The sequence below is a fragment of the Stenella coeruleoalba genome (genome assembly GCF_951394435.1).
Source record: "Stenella coeruleoalba genome assembly, chromosome: 8".
In the NCBI taxonomy this organism is placed as follows: Eukaryota; Metazoa; Chordata; class Mammalia; order Artiodactyla; family Delphinidae; genus Stenella; species Stenella coeruleoalba.
Genome location: NC_137154.1, coordinates 8,405,878 through 8,427,714, shown reverse-complemented (window position 1 = coordinate 8,427,714; position 21,837 = coordinate 8,405,878). Strand labels below are relative to the sequence as shown.

General features: G+C 51.5%; 2 protein-coding genes across 7 annotated transcripts in view; one reads left to right on the top strand and one right to left on the bottom strand.

Moving 5' to 3' along the window:
- The window catches only part of RTN3 (reticulon 3), a 61,866-nt gene extending 54,289 nt beyond the window's left edge, over nt 1–7,577 (top strand). For 2 of the 3 annotated variants that reach the window (XM_079928674.1, XM_079928675.1), the window contains 5 exons: nt 1,592–1,730; nt 2,171–2,240; nt 2,720–2,766; nt 4,070–4,128; nt 5,987–7,577. In XM_079928674.1, the coding sequence (XP_079784800.1) occupies nt 1,592–1,730; nt 2,171–2,240; nt 2,720–2,766; nt 4,070–4,128; nt 5,987–6,032 (361 nt within the window). In that variant the 3' untranslated portion in view covers nt 6,033–7,577. The remainder of the gene's footprint in view (nt 1–1,591; nt 1,731–2,170; nt 2,241–2,719; nt 2,767–4,069; nt 4,129–5,986) is intronic. The other variant, XM_079928676.1, reaches the window with a different exon arrangement.
- A 136-nt stretch (nt 7,578–7,713) lies between these two features.
- Nucleotides 7,714–18,151, bottom strand: ZFTA (zinc finger translocation associated). Of its 4 annotated transcripts, XR_013829336.1 has the most exons (6): nt 16,781–18,151; nt 14,123–14,620; nt 13,208–13,594; nt 12,219–12,770; nt 9,237–12,058; nt 7,714–8,359 (listed from the first exon to the last, which is right to left on the bottom strand). XR_013829336.1 is itself a non-coding variant. In XM_079928671.1 (5 exons), the coding sequence occupies exons 1-5, from the start codon at nt 16,917–16,919 to the stop codon at nt 11,604–11,606; spliced, it is 2,031 nt and encodes a 676-aa protein (XP_079784797.1). In that variant the 5' UTR covers nt 16,920–18,151; the 3' UTR covers nt 7,714–11,603. The 4 variants fall into 4 exon arrangements, 3 of the variants coding, with proteins under 3 accessions (XP_079784797.1, XP_079784799.1, XP_079784798.1); XM_079928671.1 differs by having other exon boundaries at nt 7,714–12,058; XM_079928672.1 differs by lacking the exon at nt 7,714–8,359 and having other exon boundaries at nt 11,862–12,058; nt 12,194–12,770.
- Between the last annotated feature and the right edge of the window lie 3,686 nt (nt 18,152–21,837).

The window sequence follows — 21,837 nt, the reverse complement described above, 5'->3', positions numbered from 1 at the left end:
TGCATTCTTGGCGATACCAGAACTCAGTGTGTTTACTCTTGGTTTTATTACTGATTTCCTTCCTGTCTCTCCTTTAGTTTCCTTAATACCAGGGGCAGGTCTTGATTAAGTCGGGAGGTCATGCATTTCTAGAATCCAGTTGCTAACCTTTCCTACTGTGCTATGACTTTAACAAATGTTTTCCTCACGCTTTTCCTCTTGAAAGTCTTAGACCATAAAAACTTTAACATCAGCAAATGACAGGGTTTTTTTATTTGTTTGTTAGTTTTTAATTTACTTTCAAAATGACAGTTTTTTAAAACCTCTTCTCATGGAAAAAGAAACACTTCTGTGATCTCTCAGAACTCTGACAGAACAGGTGTCTGGCTGCCGCGCTGGTCCTTGTATTTTCTCCTGGTGAGAATAGAAGCGATAATTTAAACGATATATGACATTTAAAAAGTTATTTGCAAATTAGTTTTAACAAACCAACAGTTGTTGGTTGGCGGAGTGGGTAAATTTTACTGTTTTGCCACAAGTTCCAGTGTGCTAGCAGGGCTTTTTTCCCTTTTGCGTGACACCGTTGTGGATTTATAAAATGTGTTTTGCTAAGTTGTATTAATTACAGCATCTAATTTTTATAACTTTTGTATTTGGTAAATATTTTCTTAAAAAATAGGAAAGAAAAACATGTCTGTTACTCTTCTGTTTTTCCCACAAGACTATAGGCTCTTTAAGGCAAAAGCAGTTTTATCTTTCCTGATATCGCTACACCTAGCAGAGGGTCTGGTACTCAGTAGGCGCTCAGCACGTACTGAGCGAATGAACAGATCATGAGCAGATGGTTGTATCTCAATTCTGTAATGCGTCTGGGGACAGAACCCAGGTCTTTTTGGTTTTTTAACAAATATTTTATAATGCCTCCTTTATCATTTTGAAATGAAATTCATAGATAATATACCATATAATACAATGTTATATAATATTACCATTGTATGGTATATTATATAACATATATAACATTTTAAAAATTGATCATTATTATGAAGAGTGATAAATAGAAAGCCATTGACAATAAAATAATATGTATTCCAGTTAATATTTAATTGCTTGGACATAACTACACCAAAAAAAAACCCATAATAAAGACTTGCACATACATGTATAATCTCCCTTATAGGTGTGATTTTCTAAAATGATGGGAAAAAATCTTGGTAAGGTTTTAGCGTAAACAAAACACAGTTTTAGACAATTCAGGATATGTTAAAACTGTGGGAAAAAATACTTTGCTTTTATATGTTCTGGGCTCTTGATAAGTATAAATAGGTTCACCTTCGTGAATATCCTGTGAGGCAGTAAAAGTTATGCAGGACATAGGGCAGTTCTTTTTTGTGCATGACACTCCCACACTGCAGGTATCTGGCAGCTTTGTCTCTGCCCACTAAATGACAGTGGTGCCCCCACCCCACCCCAGGGCAGCAGAAAATGCCTTTGCAGATCTGCTAAAACACACCCTTTGGGGCATTTCACACTCTAAAGAACTTCTGTGCTAACAGAAAGAGATCTTCTCTTGCCATGTCAAATGTGTGACTGTTGTTTCTTCTTCTGGAAGAGCCTACCTGGATGTAGACATCACTCTGTCCTCAGAAGCTTTCCATAATTACGTGAACGCTGCCATGGTGCACATCAACAGGGCCCTGAAACTCATTATTCGTCTCTTTCTGGTGGAAGATCTGGTTGACTCCTTGAAGGTTAGTTGCCTCTACAGCTTTTGGTGGTGAGGCTGAGGAAAATCAGGGACTAGGTTATAATTCAGAGGAAAAGCAGTTAATAGGGTTTTGTCAGACAAAAGCAAATGTATGCTTTTCTCAATCAACCTGTAAAAATGGGGACAGGAGTTAGTAAAGGAGGTACCTCTGCGCCTGGAGAACTAACATCAGAACAAGGCTAATGTATTGATAATTGACAGAAATGCAGTTACAGTCTGTTTGGGGGCCTGAGAGAACTATAGAATTCTCTTATGCACCCTCAAATGTATAGTACAAATGAGGTAACCTTCATTTTGAAATTATTTATGGCATACATCACTAAATTTATGCAGACTCAGTTAGCTAGAGAAGAATGGCATCAATTAACCTGAACTTTGCGTTACGATTATTCCTGCTTAACCCTCTGATGTTGGCCTTCACAGCTGGCTGTCTTCATGTGGCTGATGACCTACGTTGGTGCCGTTTTCAATGGGATCACCCTTCTGATTCTTGGTAAGATGGCAAGGAAAATGTCTCCAGGCTCTATGAAGTAATTGGTAAGAGTAAGAGCAAAGAGATTGTCAGCATTGCTCCAGTCCTTCCACATTGGCCCAGCCTTTAACGTCCATAGAGACCTTGACCTCAGAGGAATCTGTGTTTATGGCCACAGGTTTATTAAATGGTCCTACCTAAAAAGAAATATCCAGACAGCTAGAAATAAAGGAGAGTTGTCTAGATTTGGTTTAAATATGGGGATCTTATTTGTAGAAATCATTTTCATAATTTGGAAATTATTTGTAGCACAAAGAAGGAAGCCTGTGTACCTGTATCTAACTGTCCTTAATTGAGAGCTCTGGCCAGGATTTCTCATATTGAAGAAGATCAGTGTTTCCCTATATTTTATGAGGAAAAATGTTCCTGTTACCTATGTCTTGAGACTTTGTGACCATCTCACATTTACACTTGCCATGTCTCATGATTCTGTCTTACAGCTGAACTGCTCATTTTCAGTGTTCCAGTTGTCTATGAGAAGTACAAGGTAAGCATTTGTCTGTTTCTAATCAGATATGCCAGTTGATGTATGAGTAATTTTAGTTCATTTTTTAGGCATTGAAAGTTCAGAGCAATCCTTTTCTAACCATTTTTACAGTCTAATTTTATAGGTCAGGTGCCTGTAAGAAACTGGTAATAGTGGTTTCCTTTAAGGAGAGAAGCTGAATGTCTAGGAGAGATAAGGGTAGGAAGGGAACTTATACCTTGCTGTGTGCCTTTTGAGGGTTTTTTTTGTTGTTGTTGTTGTTTTTATTTGGTTGCGCTGGGTCTTAGTTGCAGCAGGCGGCCTCCTTAGTTGTGGCATGTGAACTCTTAGTTACGGCATGCATGTGGGATCTAGTTCCCGGACCCAGGGATTGAACCCAGGCCCTCTGCATTGGGAGCGCAGAGTCTTATCCACTGCGCCACCAGGGAAGTCCCCACCTTTTGAGTTTTTATCACATGGATCTGTTCCAAAAAAATAAGCTGAAAAAATGCTTAAGTAGAAGCTGGTGTCTAAAAAGAAACTTAAACTGTTAAGGCTATTGTGGGAATCCATCAGTATGAACAGATGTTTGCATTGTAGAGTGATGTATACAGAGTATACTAGATGCTATGAGGTTATTCTTGATAGATTAAGTCATGCATCAGCAGACTTTTATTCATGGCTTTTTTTTTTTTTTAATTTATTTACTTTTTAATTTATTTTTGGCTGCGTTGGGTCTTTGTTGCTGCGCCCGGGCTTTCTCTAGTTGCGGCAAGTGGGGGCTACTCTTAGTTGCAGTGGCAGTCTTCTCATCGTGGTGGCTTCTCTTGTTGTGGAGCATGGGCTCTAGGCACACAAGCTTCAGTAGTTGAGGCACACGGGCTCAGTAGTTGTGGCTCGCAGGCTCAGTAGCTGTGGCGCACGGGCTTAGTTGCTCTGCAGCATGTGGGACCTTCCCGGACCAGGGCTCGAACCCGTGTCCCCTGCATTGGCAGGTGGATTCTTAACCACTGCGCCACCAGGGAAGCCCTATTCATGGCTTTTTGATATTAAATGAATTAGTCTCACCCAGGAGTAAAAACACATTTCTGATTACAGAATATAGATTAGACACACAGTTTCTAGTATTCAGAAAATGCTATATACTCCAGTGTCTCTGAAGGAAATACCTAGCAAGTACTTTTTAAAACTGAGCACTATTTTCATTTTCCAGAATATTCCATAGTGTTTTTAAAAAATGGTTAAAGTAGACAAAGACAAATTACCTTCAGGAAAATTGTTAATCTGTGTGTTGCCACAACTGAGTTGCTTTTCTTCGTTAAAGGTCCAGATCGATCACTATGTTGGCATCGTCCGCGATCAGACCAAGTCAATTGTTGAAAAGTGAGTATGCTTAGGTCCCACATTTCATCGTGACATGTGCTTCTTTTCCCCCAGTTATTTTTAGTCTCCTGTGTAAAATGCTAATGCCAAAGAAAGTAATTTTTACCCTGGGGAAAAAGAAAACCTTGGTTAATAGTTTGATTTTACTAAAAAGTATTTCATCTGCTTCTTTGTAAAGCATGCCTTGTATCTTAGACTAAAAAGGATCAATGGAGTTAGGACCACTCTGCCTTGTTGAACCGGTTTTTAAATGTTCGTGGTTGTCTACTCACCTTCATTTATTTTCACAAATATCAGTTTTATTTTATTTTATTTATTTTTTGGCCATGCCACGCGGCATGTGGCAAATTAGGTAATTAGTTCCCCGACCAGGGATCGAACCCACACCCGCTGCAGTGGAAGCGTGGAGTCTTAGCCACTGGACCAAGAGGGAAGTCCCCAGTTTTCACAAATATCAATTTTAAGCCAAACTCTTCCCTCCCTTTTCAGAAATAAAAATTTTAGTAAATCAATGTATTAAAGTTCAAAGCTACCTCTTTTTTCTGAGACTATCAAATCCTTCTGTTTTAACCACTTTAATATTTAAATCAAGTATAAAATGTTGGTAGACATTTTCATGACTCCTTATATCACAGAACTGTTTTTCTTTTTTATTTTCAATTATTTGTAACAAACACTATGGAACCCAGCACTTTGAATTAAAATGTTAATATTTTTCCATATTTTCCATGTTTTCTTCAGATATTTTTTTTTTTTTTTTTCCTGTACGCGGGCCTCGCACCGTTGTGGCCTCTCCCGTTGCGGAGCACAGGCTCCGGATGCGCAGGCCCAGCGGCCATGGCTCACGGGCCCAGCCGCTCCGCGGCATGTGGGATCTTCCCGGACCGGGGCAGGAACCCGTGTCCCCTCCATCGGCAGGCGGACGCTCAACCGCTATGCCACCAGGGAAGCCCAGATATTCTTTAAGAGACAAAACATCACAAGCATTTAAATCCTCTTTGTGCCCACTCCCACCTTTCACACCCCAAATTTTAGTGCTTTTTCCAGCTTTGATAAGAGGAAATCTTGACTATATCCAGACAGCTCTGGCTTGATGCCAGGATCTTTACCTGCTCTTTTGCTTTCCTAGGTAGACGTTGGAGGTCAAGCCAGACAAGGGCAGTTAGGACAAATTTGTATATGGTTGCTGTTTACTCCTCATTGTAAAAGATGATCATAACCTAGCTTTAAACCTGAAGTCTTGATTAGCCGTGTGAGCTGATTTGGCCCACTCGGTGGGATGTATCGTTTGTGGGGAGTAGCTTTGACATTAGCTGAGGGATGTGAATGTCCCTTGGTACCCTTAGTGATGGGTAACCTCAGTGCACAAAATAAAGGACAGCTTTAGTGTCCTGTGAGGGGCGGGGAACTATTGCCAGCCCCTGTAGTTTTTTTATGTGTGACCTTGACCCTTGACTCCTGGTTCCTTCTGTGACACTAATGGGTAACCTGGCATTCCAAGAGAAAGGGGCTCTTGCACTGCCATCACGTAGAGCACAGTCAGCAGGCATTATGCCTAGATACAGCTCATTCTTCTCTGGAACCCCCAGTGAAGGAGCCAGGAGGTTCAGGCAGTGAAAGAGGACAGGCAGCAGGCACAGCAGCAGGGAGGGGGACGGATCCTGGTATACTCCTCAGCTCATCCCAGGCCAGACTCGGCCCCTGCCACTTTTCATCCAGAGGAAGCCCTGTGGAAATGGGAGTGTTTTTCACGTGGCTCTGGTAAATCCAGGAGTGTCTTCTAGCATCAGTGTTAAAATAAAAACCTAGAACTAATGTGTATATTTTCACCCTTTTTTTTTTTCCTTTTCCTCAATAGGATTCAAGCAAAACTCCCTGGAATTGCAAAGAAAAAGGCAGAATAAGTACATGGAAACCAGAAATGCAACAGTTACTAAAACACCATTTAATAGTTATAATGTTGTTACTTGTACTATGAAGGAACCGTGCTCAGTGTCAGCTTGAGCCTGCATTCCAAGCTTTTTTTTTTTTAATTTGGTGTTTTCTCCCCTCCTTTCCCTTTACCCTCAGTATCAAGCACAAGAATTGTTGGACTTAAGAAAGAACTGATATCTTAGAACCCAAAAGAATAAAGAAAGAATCAAATTAATAGGATAATGATGGTGGAGCTTTACCTGTAGCTAGAAAGGAGGGGAAAGATTGGAGGTAAAGGAGAAAATGGAAAATAAAACACATCTCTTGGGTTCTTCTATTCAAATTTCAAGGACTAGTCAGTCTTACATAGCTTTCCATCATAGTTTTGCCCTTATTTTTAAGTTAAGAAATAATGATTAACTTATAAAGAAATTATCTGGGGACAAGAATGGGATTCTTTCCCTCTTTGTTGTTGTTGTTGTTGTTTTGTTTTGTTTTTTGCAGCCCTGTGATCCCATCTTCCTGCCCCACAATGTGAGCAGCTACCCCTAATCTTCTTCTTCTTCATTTAACGATATAACTTTCAACTCTATGAATAACTTATAGTTGATAGTGATAATTCCTGATTCTCAGAATGCCATCCGATAACCAAGAATGAAAATGGAAAGTAGGATGAGGAGGAGTGCACAGGGGTGCTGCTGCGACTCCCGCTCCCCCTTAGGAGAGGAAAGGCTCCGCCATGTGGGGCGGTGGGGCCTGTGTCATTTCTTTCGGACACCAGTTCTGAGCTTTAGTTTGAGAGCTTATTCCTGAATGGGCTTTCCTCCCTCTTTCCTACCCTCAAGTTTAATAAATATGGTTGTACTTTCCTTATTATAAAATAAATGTCTGTAACTGCTGTACACTGCTGTAAACTTGTTAGAGAAAAAAATTAATCTGCATGTGGGCTCCTCAGTTATTGGGTTATTGTAATCCTGTCTCAGTCCATGGTGGGGAGACATTCTCGAGAGGTGAACTACAGAAACACAAAGGCCTTTTTTCTCTTTTATCTTTTCCTCCTGCACATGGTACATCTTTAACCTGTGCTCATCGTTTTCCCCTAAGGACCAAAGCTGAGCTGGCTTGAGAGGAGATTGTGTCTGTGGTTAAGAGGTCACAGATTAGTGTAAGGAAGTGCATTTTGTGATTCATAGGGAGTTTTAACTTGGAGGCTAGCTTATTGGGTGTGTGTTGTTTGAGGGTTCCTTTCATTTTCAGGCACATAAAATGTCTTGGCATCTCTACTGTGGTACAGGGTACCTTTTGAGAGTGTTTTCCAAGAAGCTTTAGGTAAGGGTGATCGGGCAGGGCCAGATTGTGTTGACAGGCTCCGTGCACAATTAAAAGACAACAAAACAGTTCACGTTGACATCAGATGGAGGGCGTTTGGGAATCTTTGATTCCCATTTGAGACTTATAAGTGTCTTCCTCCCTTTCCAACATGAAAATTCAGTAAATTTGAAAGAAAATCATCTGTGAGTTCCTTCAGGTTGTAACTCATAGTCGTGATAATCCAGAGGGAATATGCACTGGAGATTTTAAAGGCTACAATCTTTGACGGTCCCAAAGCGGTGCAGCTCTGTAGAAGGTAGTGTAAGGAAGTTTTCCTTCTACTTTGTTGAGGAAATTACTTAGGAATTTAGACGGGTAAAAGGTACCCTTGCCTTACTCCACTCGCTTATTTTCTTAGCCCCCTTTCCTTTTGAAATGTTTAACTGATTTCATGTCATAGTAGGGAATGCATTCTCCATCCCCATCCTTTGCCCTCCCAGGAAGTAAGTGTACTGATCATCTTTTGGGGCTTCCCCTCCAAAGGACCTTTTTCTGCACTGGAAGCCTCCACACCTAGCTCTTTGTTTTATTAGTGCTGTGTTTAGATTAATTTGGACAGATCTTTGTGCCACACAAGAATTTTGTTTTTTTAAGAAAAATCTATAGGTGAAAAATTACTAACGAAACCGTGTGTGCGTGTATGTGCGTGCAACGTAAAAGTACAGTAGCGCCTAAGGAGCTTGAATCTTGGTTCCTGTAAAACTGCAAATTGATGTGGTATTAATAAAAATAATAATAATAAAAAAGAACACAGTGACTGTGGTGTCATTCTGCTAACTTTATTCTTTATACACAGTTTGGGTAAAGTAAGAACCAAACAAGGCTTCCACTGGCCCCCATTCCCACTCCACTTTTGAGGCATTAAAAAGCGACTAATAGTTGATACTGGTAATGATTTCCAAGACTGTAGAATTTCCATAGTAGAGCAAAACTGTGCACTTGGTTTCTGAAAGAAAATAAGAGACCCTCTAAGAGATGACCTTAGGAGAAAGATGATGAGTGGAAGGGGGCCAGAGGGGTCTGTTGTCCCAGTTTACACCAACCTAGGAAGGTTCCCCCACCTGCAACATGAAGCAGCCTATAACTCAGTCACAATGTACTTAAAATGAGAGTCAATCACCATGGCAAATGGAAACTTTTCCATCAGGTTTTTGCTGAAAGAACTTGTCTCGGATTAGCTCTTTCCCCAAACTAAGGCTGCCATGACCCTTAAGCTGGATTTGAAAAGTTTATTCAACATACCTCTTAGAAAACTTAGGCTGAAATTTTTTAAAAATAACTGATGCAAACAACTTCACAAATACGCATACAAATGTTCAAATAATATCACTAACATGGTATATAAATATGTATTCAGAGTAACATTTACATATTGGCCATAATAGCAAGCATACCATTAACAAAAAAATTCATGAAGAAACTTCACCTGTTCATATCAGACTCCCAAGGCAAGGAGGAGGCACCTAGAGATGGGGACCACCTAATCTCCTAACTCATGAGGCTATAGCTGCGAAGTAGTAACCACTGCAGTGGCACTTTCTAGATCATTGGTGCTCAGAACTTCAGCATGCCTCATGATCACTGGAGGGCTTTTCAGAACGGACTGCTGGGCTCCACCCCCGTTTCTGATCTACAAGGTGGGGCCCAAGGATTTGCCTTTCTACTAAGTTCCTAATGGGATGATGCTGTTCTGGTGGCCACTTCTGAGAACCAGTGGAGTGCTTGGGGCTGCTGCTTACTAAAGACATCTGCTCCTGCCCTCCTAAGTCCTCTCCCTATCAAGGGGAAAAACCATTCCCACCCTGCTCTCTGCCCTGGCTTACCTGAACTTCGGCAGAGGGCTTGGATGACTATAATAACTGCCCCAGTTTGCCTACTGTTTTTGAACAGGCAGAGTAGCGAAAGTGGCACAACACTCCTGGATCTGCAAACAACGTGCATGAAGGAAAATAAAAGAATGGCAGTGTCCACCCTGATGCCATCCATAATCCCTGTTCCGAAGCTTTTAATACTGTCTCAAAAAACCTGGAGGTTCAGACACTCTAGGAATTCACTTTTCAGTCAACTGACAGCCCATGCAGTTATTTCCTGAACCCCTGGTGGCATCAACAACACAACACCAGAGCCTTGCCCAGTAGAGAGGCCTTGGGCCGGGCGGCAGTCAGCCCTGCTTCGGGAGTTCTGACGGAGAAGGCTGCTGCTGGTGCCCTCCAGCTGAAGCCAGTGGTGGCAAGGCTGCCCTATAGGATACTCATTCGTTACAAGCAAGTGTGCTGTTCTTTGCCATCCGCGGGAGGCCACAACTGCGCTGCGGGCCTGCAGCACCCAGCACAGGTCATCCTTCGGCAGGCCTAATGGTAAAAGAAATTTTAACTCACCAGAGATTGGGAGGCCGTGTAGTGCAAAGAACACTGAATTGGGAGTTGAGATTTTTATGCTAGTCCTAGTACTATTCCTACCTGGTGTGTGTGTGTGATAATTTCAGTTTCCGGGCTTCATTTTACCTATCTGTGAAAGGGGTGGGGGCAGGTACTAGATCTCCAGGGTCCTTCCAACTCAGACAATCTTGAATTATATAAAAATGCTATAAAATCCGTGGTATAAAATTCAATTCCCAATCAGGAAGAGTCAAGGGGACTGGGCCTGAGGCACTTGAACCTTGGGCTCTGGCCTGGAGGCACTGGGATGAGCGGAAGGGCTTCTTTGCTGTCTGCTTTCCCACCCACAGAGGCAGCTCCTGGCCCCAGGTGCCAGGGCCCCTTCCCCTCCAGACCCAGCCCTGAAGTCCCAACCCGCTGACCTCCCCACTCTCAGGCTTTAAGACCAAAGGAACTGGCCTATGTGAAGAGCGGACAGTGGGTGCCAGAGACTCCGAGGAGGGGCCCCGGTGAGGCACACATTAGTCTATGATGTTTGGGGTCCTCCCATCCGCGCCTCCTCGCACCTCCTCCCTTTAGGTCCTTCCTCCACCACCTCACAGCTTATCTCTGATACACGCATAATAAATAAGACATTTGCACATAAGGGTGACGGACAGCTCTCTTCCCGCCCCTCCCCCTCTCATATAAAAGCATTAAATACAGTTTCAAAATAAAATACAAAGAGCAAAAAGGGCCTGATCTCGGGGCCACCTGTTCTCCACAGGAGAATGAATCTACACATCCCTCTCGGACCTGCCTGGGAGATCGTGGGGCCCACTCCCGGCCCCTCAGGACCTGGCGCTGCCGCGGGGAAGAGAAACGAAGGCCGAGGCCCGGCCCCAGGCCCTGGGGGCTGAGAACGGGTGGCGCGTCCACCGCGTACAAAAGGGGACAGGAACAGAACGCCAACTGCCGGGACCTCCAGTGCCCCGGGCTCGGACTGACGGGCGCTGAAGCAGGAGCGCCTGACTGAGCTCAGGGTAAACGGAGGCCTTCGGAGCAAGAGAGGAGCAAAGGAAAAAAGTGCTAATCCCTTTACAAGATCTCGGTGCGGGCGGCCGTGGTAGGGGCCGGGGAGGCGGGTGGGGCGGTCCTCGGAGAGCCCGCCCCGGAGGCAGGCACAGCAAGCGGGGCCCGGCCCAGCTCCGCCACCGCCCCGGGCCACCGCCCCGCCCGACCACCCGCGGTACTACGCGCCTTCACCGCGGGCTGGCGGGCTGGCTCCCAGCCCCGTGGCCTCTCCTCCCGAGGAAGGCCCTCGTCCGCAGTCCAGGCCCCGGAGCGGTCGAGAAAGCCAGTAACAACTGGGCAGCAGCCGCCCCGACCCGGGAGCCGTGCCTGCCGACGTACAGCTCTGAGAGCTGGACCCCCGGCCGTGAAAAGGGGTCGGTGCGTCCTTTCTGCCTCCCCCACCTACTTGGGGCCCTAATACTGACTGTCGGTGCCCCCGTCCCGGCCTGGCACAGGATCGCCTCGCGGGTGCGGCCGCGGCCCGGAAGCTCTCCGTGCAAACGCTGTGGCTTCTCAGGAACGTGAGGCCCTGAGCGGCGAGGGCCTGGGCTCCGGGTCCGAGAAGAGAGCGCGATTCCTGCGGCGCCCCGACTAGCCTGGGGAACTCTCTGGAACCGAGCGCAAGCCGGAGACCCCCACCCAATCCCGAATCTCCGCCCGGCCCGGCCAGCGGGGGGCAGCGGCAGCGGCCAGGGCCGCGGGAAGCTGGGGCTCCCAGCCGGACAGCCAGCCGGGCATGGCCCCTCGAGTGCGAGTCCTCTACGCCCGACACACGGCGCCCGCCTTGAGGTCCGCGCCGCCGTCGCGCGGTGCCGGGGCGGGCGGTCCAAAGCCCTCGTGGCCGTAGCAGCGTAGTGCCGCCTCCTCGTAGGCCTCCAGGATGGTCTGGCGCTCCTCGGGCGTGAAGTCCATGGAGAAGGGGTGCACCTGCAGAATGTGTCGCTTGATGGTGCTGACCTTGAGCGTGGCCAGCGCGCCCCCGCACACCATGCACACCAGGCCGCGCCGGCTGCCGTCGTAGTCCATCAGGTACTCGCCCCGCCAGCGCGGCTGGTAGTTCCGCCTCTGCTCTCGGCTGCGGGGCGGCGGCGGCGGGGGAGGCGGCGGCGGCAGGGGTGGGAAAGCGAGTCCCCCGGGCTCTGGGCCGTCCTCATCGTCCTCCTCTTCCTCGGCGGGCCGCTCTGACGGTTCTCCAGGGGAAAGTGGAACGTCGCCTAGGACGGAACAAAGGACCGCATTGGAGCGTCTGGGCTTCGTAACCCCCACTTTGCCCTGTCCCACCCTCCCCTCTCCCCTTCGACCTTCCACTCTCCCCACCCCTTTCTGCCCTGGCCCCTCTCCCTCTCCACCTGCTCTGGCCCTCCGCCAGCTCACCCCACCACTCCTCCTCCTCCTCTGGCTCCTCCTCCTCTTCCCCTCCCCCCTCCTCGGAGGCTGCGGCTGTGCTGGGGGCGGCAGGGTCCCTGGGGGACTCGGGGCAGGGCAGCCCCAAGGCCAGAAGGTGGGCGGCCTTCTCGCTCCACTCCTGGGCGATGAGGGCCCTGACTGGCCCGCTGAGGCGCGTGGAGCCCGGGTGGCGCTGGCGGATGTGCCGCTTGATGGTGCTCATCTTGAGCGAGGCCAGCGCGCCCCCGCACACCATGCACACCAGGCCGCGCCGGCCGCCGTCCAACTCCATGAGGTACTCCAGCCGCCAGCGCTCCTGGTAGTGGCGGCGGTGGTCGCGGCCCCGCGGAGACCGGCCCGGGATCCCCACCCTCTCGCCCTCCTCCAGCTCCTCCTCCTCTGCCGGCCCGGGCCTCTCAGGGACCCAGCCAGCCTCTTCCTTTACGTCTGGGGGGCTGAGATCCTGAGAGGAGGGGGCTCCAGCAGCGGGGGCCGAGTCCCGGCTCTTTCTGGTCAGGTCCTGGGGGACGAGGTCATCGTCTGTTGGGGAAGGGGTGAGGGAGAGGGGCTCAGCCTGCTGGCTGGGTTGCCCTTACCCACAGAGACAGGGTCCCTTGCTCCACACCCCAGCCCTAAGCTAGAGGGCCCAACCAGAGAGAGAGGGAGAGGGAGTGTGTGTGTGTGCGTGTGTGTAGGGGAGGAATGAGTCCTCCCGTGTGTGTGTGTGTGTGTGTGTGTGTGTGTGTGTGTGGGTGTGGGTGTGGGTGTGGGTGGGTGTGGGTGTGTGTAGGGGGGGAATGAGTCCTCCCGGGTGTGTGTGTGTGTGTGTATAGGGGAGGAATGAGTCCTCCCGGGTGTGTGTGCATCTGTGTGTGTGTGTGTGTGTAGGGGGGGATGAGTCCCTCCCGGTTCTGGCCACAGACCTCACTTTGCAGCCCTTATATGATGGGGTCCTGGCCCTGGGATGGGCCTCGCACCTGGTGGGGACTGGGTGAGCTCAGACAGTGCCTCGGGCTGGCCACCCCAGGCTTGCAGCAGGGCGCTGCGCTGGGGGCCGCTGAGCCCCAGGGAGCTGGGGTGCACCTCCAGCACGTGGGCACGGATGTCATCCAGGTGCAAGCTGGGTAGTGCCCGGCCACAGGCCATGCACACCAGCCGGTTCCCCCGCGGGTCATAGTCCATGAGACACTCTGCCCGGAACCAGTTCTGCAGGGACTCCTTCAGCCTTCGCTCCAGGCGCCGGGCACCCAGCCCCCTGCTGCCCCCAGCCCTCCGGGAGGCAGACAGGCGCCGACGCCGAGCCCGGGGTGCCCCTGGGCCCCCTCGCCGCTGGCGCCGGCCGCCCCCACCAGCTGGGGCTTTGCCTGAAAGGGTTGGAGGAAGGGAAGGAACTGAGATGCTGGCCTTCCCGGGGAGCCCCCACCACCACAGCCAGGTCCTCCATCCATAAGGCTCTCCCTCACTCTGACTCTGAGCCCTCTGCCTAAGCTTCCCCCGGCCCTTCCTCTCCCCTCAGGTCTTCACTCCTCCATCCCCTAATCCTCCTGAACACAAACCCTCAGCCCACCTGACTCCTCCCCCAGACCCACATTCTAGCCCCTTCCCTAGACTTCACTGTCAGTCATACCTTCCCAGTGCCCTCTGCTCCCAGACCTTCCCCGGCCTCTCTCCCCAGCCTCCACTCCCTGGATCCTTCTAAAACCACAGAGTGGTTAGTGGTTAGACCCCTAATCCCACTGTCTCTCCCGCACTACTGTCCAATAGACAGACCTCACCCCAAAAAGGAGCAAAAACTTGCTCCAGAAAACCAGCTAGTTGGCTAAGAAGCCCAGGCTGTCCCCACCCGGCCCCGTCCACTACCCACGCCCTTGCTTCCCCATGTCCTACATTACCTGGGCCCTTGGGAGGGCAAGCCTGGAGGCCAGCCCCTTCCTCCTCCTCTTCCTCCTCCTCCTCCTCCTCCTCCTCAGCCCCCTGGGCCCCTGGGCCCTCAGCCTCTCCACAGGCCCCCAGCCCCAGGTGGGCATCCCAGCTGTTGCTGATGACTTCCTTCTCCCGGGGACTCCAATGCAGGGAGTAGGGGTGCTTTTGGCGGATGTGTCGCTTGATGGTGCTGAGCTTGAGAGTGGCCAGGGAGCTGCCGCACACCATGCACACCATGCCGTGACGGGCAGGGTTGAAGTCCATCAGGTACTCCAGCCGCCAGTGGTCGTGGTAGTAGCGCCGGTGGTCACGGCCAGGGATGCGGCTCTTTCCAGGCCTCGAGGCCCGGGCCTCACAGTGGTCTGAGTATTTCCTGCCTGAGGATGCTGGTCCCCTAGCCCTGGAGGAGGGCAGGGGGGCACTCCCCCAGCTCCCCAAGGCACCCCCTTCCAGCTGAAGATCTTGCCCTGAAGAGGGGGAAAGGGAGACAGTTTTTCAATCCCCGATTTCCAGGGAAAGAACCTAGGGCTTCGATTTTGCAAGAGAAGGGAGGTGGGAGAGAGGTCATTCAGGGGCAGGAAAGGGATGGCAACAGCAATAAAAGGGAAGTGGGAGAGCAGGGCGTCAAAACATTGGTCCTTTACAGAGAGCAAGACCCCTTTAAGAGAAGCTCAAGAACAAAAGAATGCAGGGCACAGCTCTGACTTTCTAAAAAATAAGGTGAAGGCCGAAGGCCAAGGAGGCAGCAGGCTGTGCAAGGCCCCCTTTTTGGATGAGAGCTGTAGGGGTACAGCCAGGAGAGCAGCATGCCGGGGCGGTTACAGCCGCAGCGGGGTGAGAAGAACAAAGGGGGCATCTGTCTGCGTCCAGGGCTGCGCACAGGACCCACTGCCCAAGGCCCCAGCCAGGAAGGCCCCACCCAAAGATGATCTTCTCCCTTTTTCCAATAATGCCTCAAATACACCCTCCTGAGAATCCCATTTTAAAGGGCACTAAGCATTGTCAGTTCCCCAAATTTAGAGACCCACAGGAGGGATCCCCATGACAAAGCTGTCAGCACCTCCAGAGAAAGGAGTTTTTAGGACTCTGACTTTCCTAGAGTCTGGGAGAGCCGATGACTGAAAGGGGATGACGACGGCAGGAGGGCCACCAGAGTGGCTACTGAAGACTCTGCAGCAGGGAGTGGCCACCACCCACTGGAGTCCATTAAGTCTTTCTGGGGATTTATTTTTTGCTCTGGCCGGGAGCCGGCCACTGCCCAGCAATCAGAGGGCAGTGAGTGGAGAGGCCACCAACCCAGTGGTGTTCCCTTTTGCCAAATAGAGACACTAAGCAGTCCCCCACTTTGCCTACACTTTGGACCTTATTTTATTTAGAAAAGGGTCTCCTGGACAAATAGGCTGGATAGACAGGTGTGATCATTCTCCCAGTGGAGAATCCCCCGGTCTGGGAAACAAAAGGCAGGATCAGAGAGGGCTCCTGTCATCACTGTGTTTTTGTTTGGTTTTGGTGTAAGTAGATACAAAGAAAAAGAAAACACTAGTTTCAGAGTCAGAAACCTGGGTTCGACTCCTGGCTTCACTGGTAACTTGCTCTGTGACCTGTGACAGGTCATGTCCGCTCTCTGGGCCTAAGCGTCTTTGTCTGCAAAGACACTGGATAGCTAGCTGGTCTCTGAGCATCCTTCCAGCGCTGGATGTTAGTCTAAGGTGGACTGGCGCTTTAAGAGCCGAAAAAAGGGGAGGAGCTGGGATTCTTTAAAAACAAAAGGGGATGGGGAATTTCTGGGAGGGGAGCTCGGGGATTAGGGCTGAGTCTCCCTAGCCTGGACAGTCTTCAGGGTCTTAAGGCTTTGACCATGAAGCAGAGGGATGAAGAAAAACAGTCTCCTCTGAGAGCAAACGAAGAGGACTGGCTGGTCCCCCTATAGCTGACAAATTGTGGCAAAATTTCTGAAAAGAAGGGAGGGGGTAACGCGCGGACTGGAGGGGGTGTATGCCTTTGTGGGCGAGCCCATCCCTTTAAGGACTGCCCGCCGTGGGGAAGGTACTGGTAGGTCCCCAAGAGGCGCAAGCCGTGCTCTTTCCCAGGGAGAACGTAGGGAAAAAGAAAAAGGCTTCCTTTCTCTAGGCAAGGCCACAGAGGAGAGGACAGCCCAACTTAAAGCAGCGGAGTCCCCAGCACAGTTCCTCTGGTGGGAAGCTCGGAAAGGGACCCAAGGTCTGGGCAGACTTTTAAGAGACAGCCGGATAAGGGAGACCACCTGGGAGTCTGAAAGAGAAAGGGGCGGGGGCCGCAAGTCCAAGAGCCTAGAGCGCGAGCCCCGCGGCGCCTGGCCAGGCCCTCTGGGGCCCCTCCAGCTTGGCCTCCAAGGCGGGGGCCGCGGGGCCCTTTAAGGGGGAGGGGATCCGCCCGAGCCCCGCGGGCCAACCCCGGGAGCTGGGCGGGGGGCTCCCCCGCTGGCCCTGCAGTCGCCATCCGCGCCCGCCAGGTGGCGCCCCCGGCCGCCCTGCCCGCGTCCCCCCCTTTGTTCGGCGGAGGAGAGGGGCCCGGAGCCCGGAGCCGCAGCCCTCCCCTCCCCCATGCCGGGGCCCCCGCCCGAGCCGCCGGCCCCAGCCAACTCTTACCGCCGTCGTCCTCCTCGGGCTCCGCGCCGCCGCTCGATCCGGCGGGCGGCAGCCGTCGGCCCCGTGCCGAGGCCGCTGCTGGCCCGGGGCCGCCCCTGCCGCCGCCGCTCCGGCTCCGGTGGTCCCCGCCAGGCTCCATGCGCTGCGCTGCGGAGCGGGGCCCCGGGGCGGCAGGGCGCGGGGCCGCGGGGCCGGCGGCGGCCCGCGCGCGGCGCTCGGTGCGCGGGGCCCCGGAGCGCGGGGCGCATGCACTGGGCGGCCGGCCGCACGGACGGCTGACTGCTAGCTCGGCGGCGCGGGCTGGACCGGGGTGGGGATTCCTGTCTGGGGCCCCTGGGGCTCCTTTAAGGGCTCCTGGGTAAATTTAAAGGGGCCGCGCGCTATTTCCTCCTGCCAGCTCGCGGGGGGCTGGGGGGAGAGGCATGAGGCGACCAGCCCGACCGAGGCTCTGCAGCCTTCGCCCGCCGCGGACGTTAGGAGCACGGACCTCGCCGTCCTCGCGGGCCCGCGCCGCCGCCTCCGGGGCTCGGGTCCCGGCTCCTGAAGGGTCACCGAGGCGGCCAGGGGCGCCGCGTCCGTTGCGACGCGCTTCCACCCAAGCTCGGCTCGCAGCCACTGCCCCTCGGGGCATCTAAGCGCCCGGCTCCCCGCACCGGCGCTGGCAAGGGGGTCGACCGGTGGGGAGGCCCCGGTCCCTGCCAGGGACTGCCTCCTCCCGCGCGAGCTAGGCGCGGGCCCCAGAGCGGACACGACTGGCAGGGGCCCCAGATGGCCGTGTCCCTGCAGAGAGGGTGGAGCCGCGGGGGCGGCCGCGCCCCCTCCCGCGGGAGCCGCCCGGGAGCGCTGGGAGCTCGGCCTTCAGCATTGGAGGGCGGACGGGCCAAGCTCCCCCGGAGCTGGCCGGGGCGGGGACCGCGGCCGCAGAGACTCAGGCTGAGGAGAGGGGGCGCGCAGTAGACCGCGGAGAGCGGGCTGCGCCGGGGCCCGACGCTGCCGGGCGGAGGTGGCCCCAGGATGGAAGCCGAGAGGGGAGGGCGTGCGCCGCCGTGACTCAGGCTTCTGCCCCCGCAGGCCTGGGGGTGCGACACGAGGCCCTAGACGCGGTCCCGGACCCTCTGCCCCGCACGAGGAAGGGAAGAACGCTGTCCCCGGGCGGGGAGTCGGGCACCTGGGGACCCGCGCCACCACGGCTGGGAAGCTCTGGGGCGGACCCTGGTTGCGAGCCCCGGGATGCCTCGGAAGCCCCAGGTCCCAAGAAGCGGAGAGAAGGGACCTGGAGAAGCAGCTAGGGGCACGGCAGCCTGGAGTCCTTCCTCGAGGACCGGCTGGAGAAGCAGGTGCTTTCTGTGCCTGTGGTTGGTCGCCCACAACAAAGGCGATTCCTAGAGATCCAAATTACAGGGTGCGGGAGGCCATACAGGGTCTCATTATTTAGAGGTGGGTTTTAGTCTCTTCTTCGGGGAGGTGCCCAGCAACCCGTTAAAGAAGTCACTCTTGACACATTCATTTGCTCACTCTACACCTATTGTGTGCCAGCATGCTCCCAGGCGCTGGCAGACAGCAGTGAGCAAGGTGTGCAAATCTGATACTGTTTCTGACTTAGCACCCACAGCTTATAAAAAGGAAACGATTCCAGTCCTTGGGGAGCCATGGGAAATATTAAATTACTTGGGACACAGGAAGCCTGCTTTCCTAAGTGTTCGTGAAGAGGGACCAGGAACTAAAATTTTTGAAGTGTCTACAAGGTGTCTGTCCCATTGGAGATGTTGTCCCATCTCTTCCTCAGTCCCCATGATGGCCTGCGAGAGACATCACCCTGGGTAAACAGAGTCTCCGTCCTACAGCTCTGCTCTCTCCACTACTGGCCTTGCTGCACTCCACCCACTTGGGTGCCCACCAGGGGCCCTGGTGCTGATATGGTACCAGATGGGGCCATGAGATGGGGGATTCCCTTATTCATATGTCCTTCGCCTATGCCCGGCCAGGGACACAAAAGGAAAATAAGACACAGACCTGGCCTTCCCATGTTCCTAAGTATGTTTTTTAAACAATTACAAAGACAGCCCAAGTTCAGAGCTGGCCACTGAGAGACACTTTTGGTAAATGTCCTTCCGGTTCTTTTTCTCTGTGTATAAATAGGATAATTTTGCTTGTTACCAACAAAAAGGTATGGACACCACCTAGAGGCATTTTTAACAACCTCTGGCTCCTCTCCTTGCTCACATCCTGCGTAGCTTCAGGACCCGCTCCAAGCTCCACAGGTCCAAGGCATCTTCCACTCACCAACTGATCCTCACAGCCACCCTACAAAGATGAAGCTTTGCTTTGCAGATGAAGAAATGGAGACTCAGAGTCAAGCGTCTCACTCAAGTCCATTCATTCATTTACTTATCCACTTATTCAGAAAGCATTGACTGAGCCAGTCCTGAGTATGTAGCACTGGGCTAGGGATACAGAGGTTTAAAGATTACATAGCACGGCTCTGGGAGGTTCCATTCCCCACTTCCTAGGAACTCTCAGTCTACTGGGTGGACAATGGCAGTCAGGGTCACATTAAGACTTTTCATGGGTCCTAGGTACTTTTGCCTCCATGGGCATCTTCCTCTAAAAAAAAAGAAAAAGGAAAAAGGAAAGGAAAAATGATTTAATGGATTTTTATGGGCCCTACAATTTTTTTGTTGTTGTTGTGAGAAAAAATAACACACTTTCTTTGACCCTTAAGGTTCTTTTTATCTTCTGATTTTTAAATAAGTTAAAATATTTTCATGAGCCCCTAAGATTATCAAGGGCTCTAGGCACTGTTCTCCCAGTGCCCAATGTCTAGCCAGCCTTGATTGCAATACAGGGTGACAAGTGCCAGGGGAGAGGCTACCCAACCAACTGGGGAAGACTTCTTAGGGAAGGTATGGCTTGAGCCAAGTCTTCAAAGGCCAGGAGGTATTGCCAGGATGAGAAATAGAAGCAGGGAAGCTCTGGGGTGAAGGAAGATTTCCGGTGGGAGAGGCAGAAAAGGAAATGGAAAGAGCAGGGACGAGAGACTCGGGTGCCTTGCTGAGAGTCCGCGTTTGTCCCGGAGGCCTGGGGAGTGCCTGGAGCCAGTGTGCAGGGCAGCCAGCAGGCAGCCCTGAGAACAGAAGGGAGGAGGGCGAGAAGAGAGAGAAAGACGGGACACAGTTGGAGCCGTCCACGCCAGCCACAGAAAGGCTGTAAGGCAGCAGCTACAGGGTGCATGGAGAGGAAGCCGAAGATTTGAGCAGGGTCCCAGCACATCGTGGTACCATCTTCATTGCACACAGAGACACTGGAGGGGGGTGTGAAGTGCCGCCTGTGCCCCCAGCTGAGCCAGGAGGACGGTGCCCCTCTTCTCACCCACAAGCTATTTGTTAGCCGAGCGTGTACCTGAAAGCTGCCTCCACCTACAGCGAGCATCTTTTCCTATTTCACTAGCACAGAGAAGCACCCCACCCTTTTTTAAATGAATGTGATTTTTAAAAATATTTATTGTATTATTTAGTGTAGCTGCGCTGGGTCTTAGTCGCGGCACGCGGGATCTTCGTTGTGGCATGAAGGATCCTTCGTGGCGGCATGCGGGATCTTTAGTTGTGGCATGTGGGCTTCTCAGTTGCAGCATGCGTGCGGGATCTAGTTCCCCGACCAGGGATGGAACCCGAGCCCCCTGCATTGGGAGCGTGGAGTCTTACCCACTGGACCACCAGAGAAGTCCCCAGAGAGGGCCCTTTTAACTAATTTCTAACAAAGGCCCTGTAGATGCCAGCAGTGGTCCTAGATTGAGCTATATTAAGAGGGTAGAACCTACAGGATGTGGTGACTGATGGAATGTGATGGCAAGAGAAAAGCCTGGCTAACTCCCAGTATCTGCACTGGAAGGGCAGGGATAGAAAAAGAAAGACAGATTTGAGGGCGGAGACAGAATGAGGTCACAAGTGGAGACCTTGGAGCCTGTATGGAAGCCAGAACTCGTTTTTGCACCAGGCCACCTCCCCTCCATTCTCTGACACAGATGCTTAGGCCACCGTCTGTGGTCCTCAGCCGGCAGCACCGCAGGCTCCGTAGGGTGGCTGGTCCCAGCCTGCTAGAGCCACAGTCTCTCGGGGCAGAATCGGAGTGTCTTTCCAGGGCCTCAGTGGCTCCTCTGGAGTCCAGTTGAAGGAAGGGCCTCCCTAGAGACTAGAAGGGGTTACTGTGAAGAGCGTTCCTAAAGGAAGTTTTTCAGGCCGTAAATAACATTCACCTCACTAGACCCCAATTTGCCACAAATTCTAGATTCTACTTTTCGAAATGTCTCAGGACTACGGAACAGGTTCAGAAAAGTAGGTTTTCGGTGTTCTCTAGAGGGCAGACCTAAACCCTTCCAAAGAACAAAAGTCAATGGGTCATATAGCCTATGAACGTCAAAGGGACTTTCCATGTAGACTGTACGTTAAATCATCCCTTGTAAAACTCCAAAGGAATTTCAAACCTAAAGATTATTTCCAGGTGTAAGGTAAACTTCAAACTTTATATGTGCGTGTTGAGGGGAGAGAGAGGGGAGGCATTTCAACCCCAGGCACTCAAATTTGCAAATAAAACAGCTAATAATGTCTCTGTTTTTAGAGAAGAGAAAACTGGCAAAAGCTGTTTCCCAGTGTTAACTTAGTCGAGTGTTCATTGCAGGTGAAGAGGATGTGACATATCCCAAGAGGGAGAGTCACAGGTGAGAAAGGAAGTAACTTGTCCAAAACACAGCTAGTAACTGGTGAAAAGAAGACTTAAACTCCAGCCTCCCGGTCTCTAAAACCCTGACACTTAAAAACACTTTTTTTAATTATAAAATATTTCAAACATACAGAAAAAAATTATATAAGTACCTATGTACATATTCTCATACCTCCCAGCTTTAACACCTGTAAACATTTTGATGTATCTGCTACATAGCATTTTTTAAGAAAGAAAATATCACAGAGACAGTTGAAGCTCCAAGACAAGCCTTCCTGCCCCATCTCCCTCCTCCCTCCACAAGTTCACCCTTCCTGAAGCTGCTGCTTATCCTTCCCATA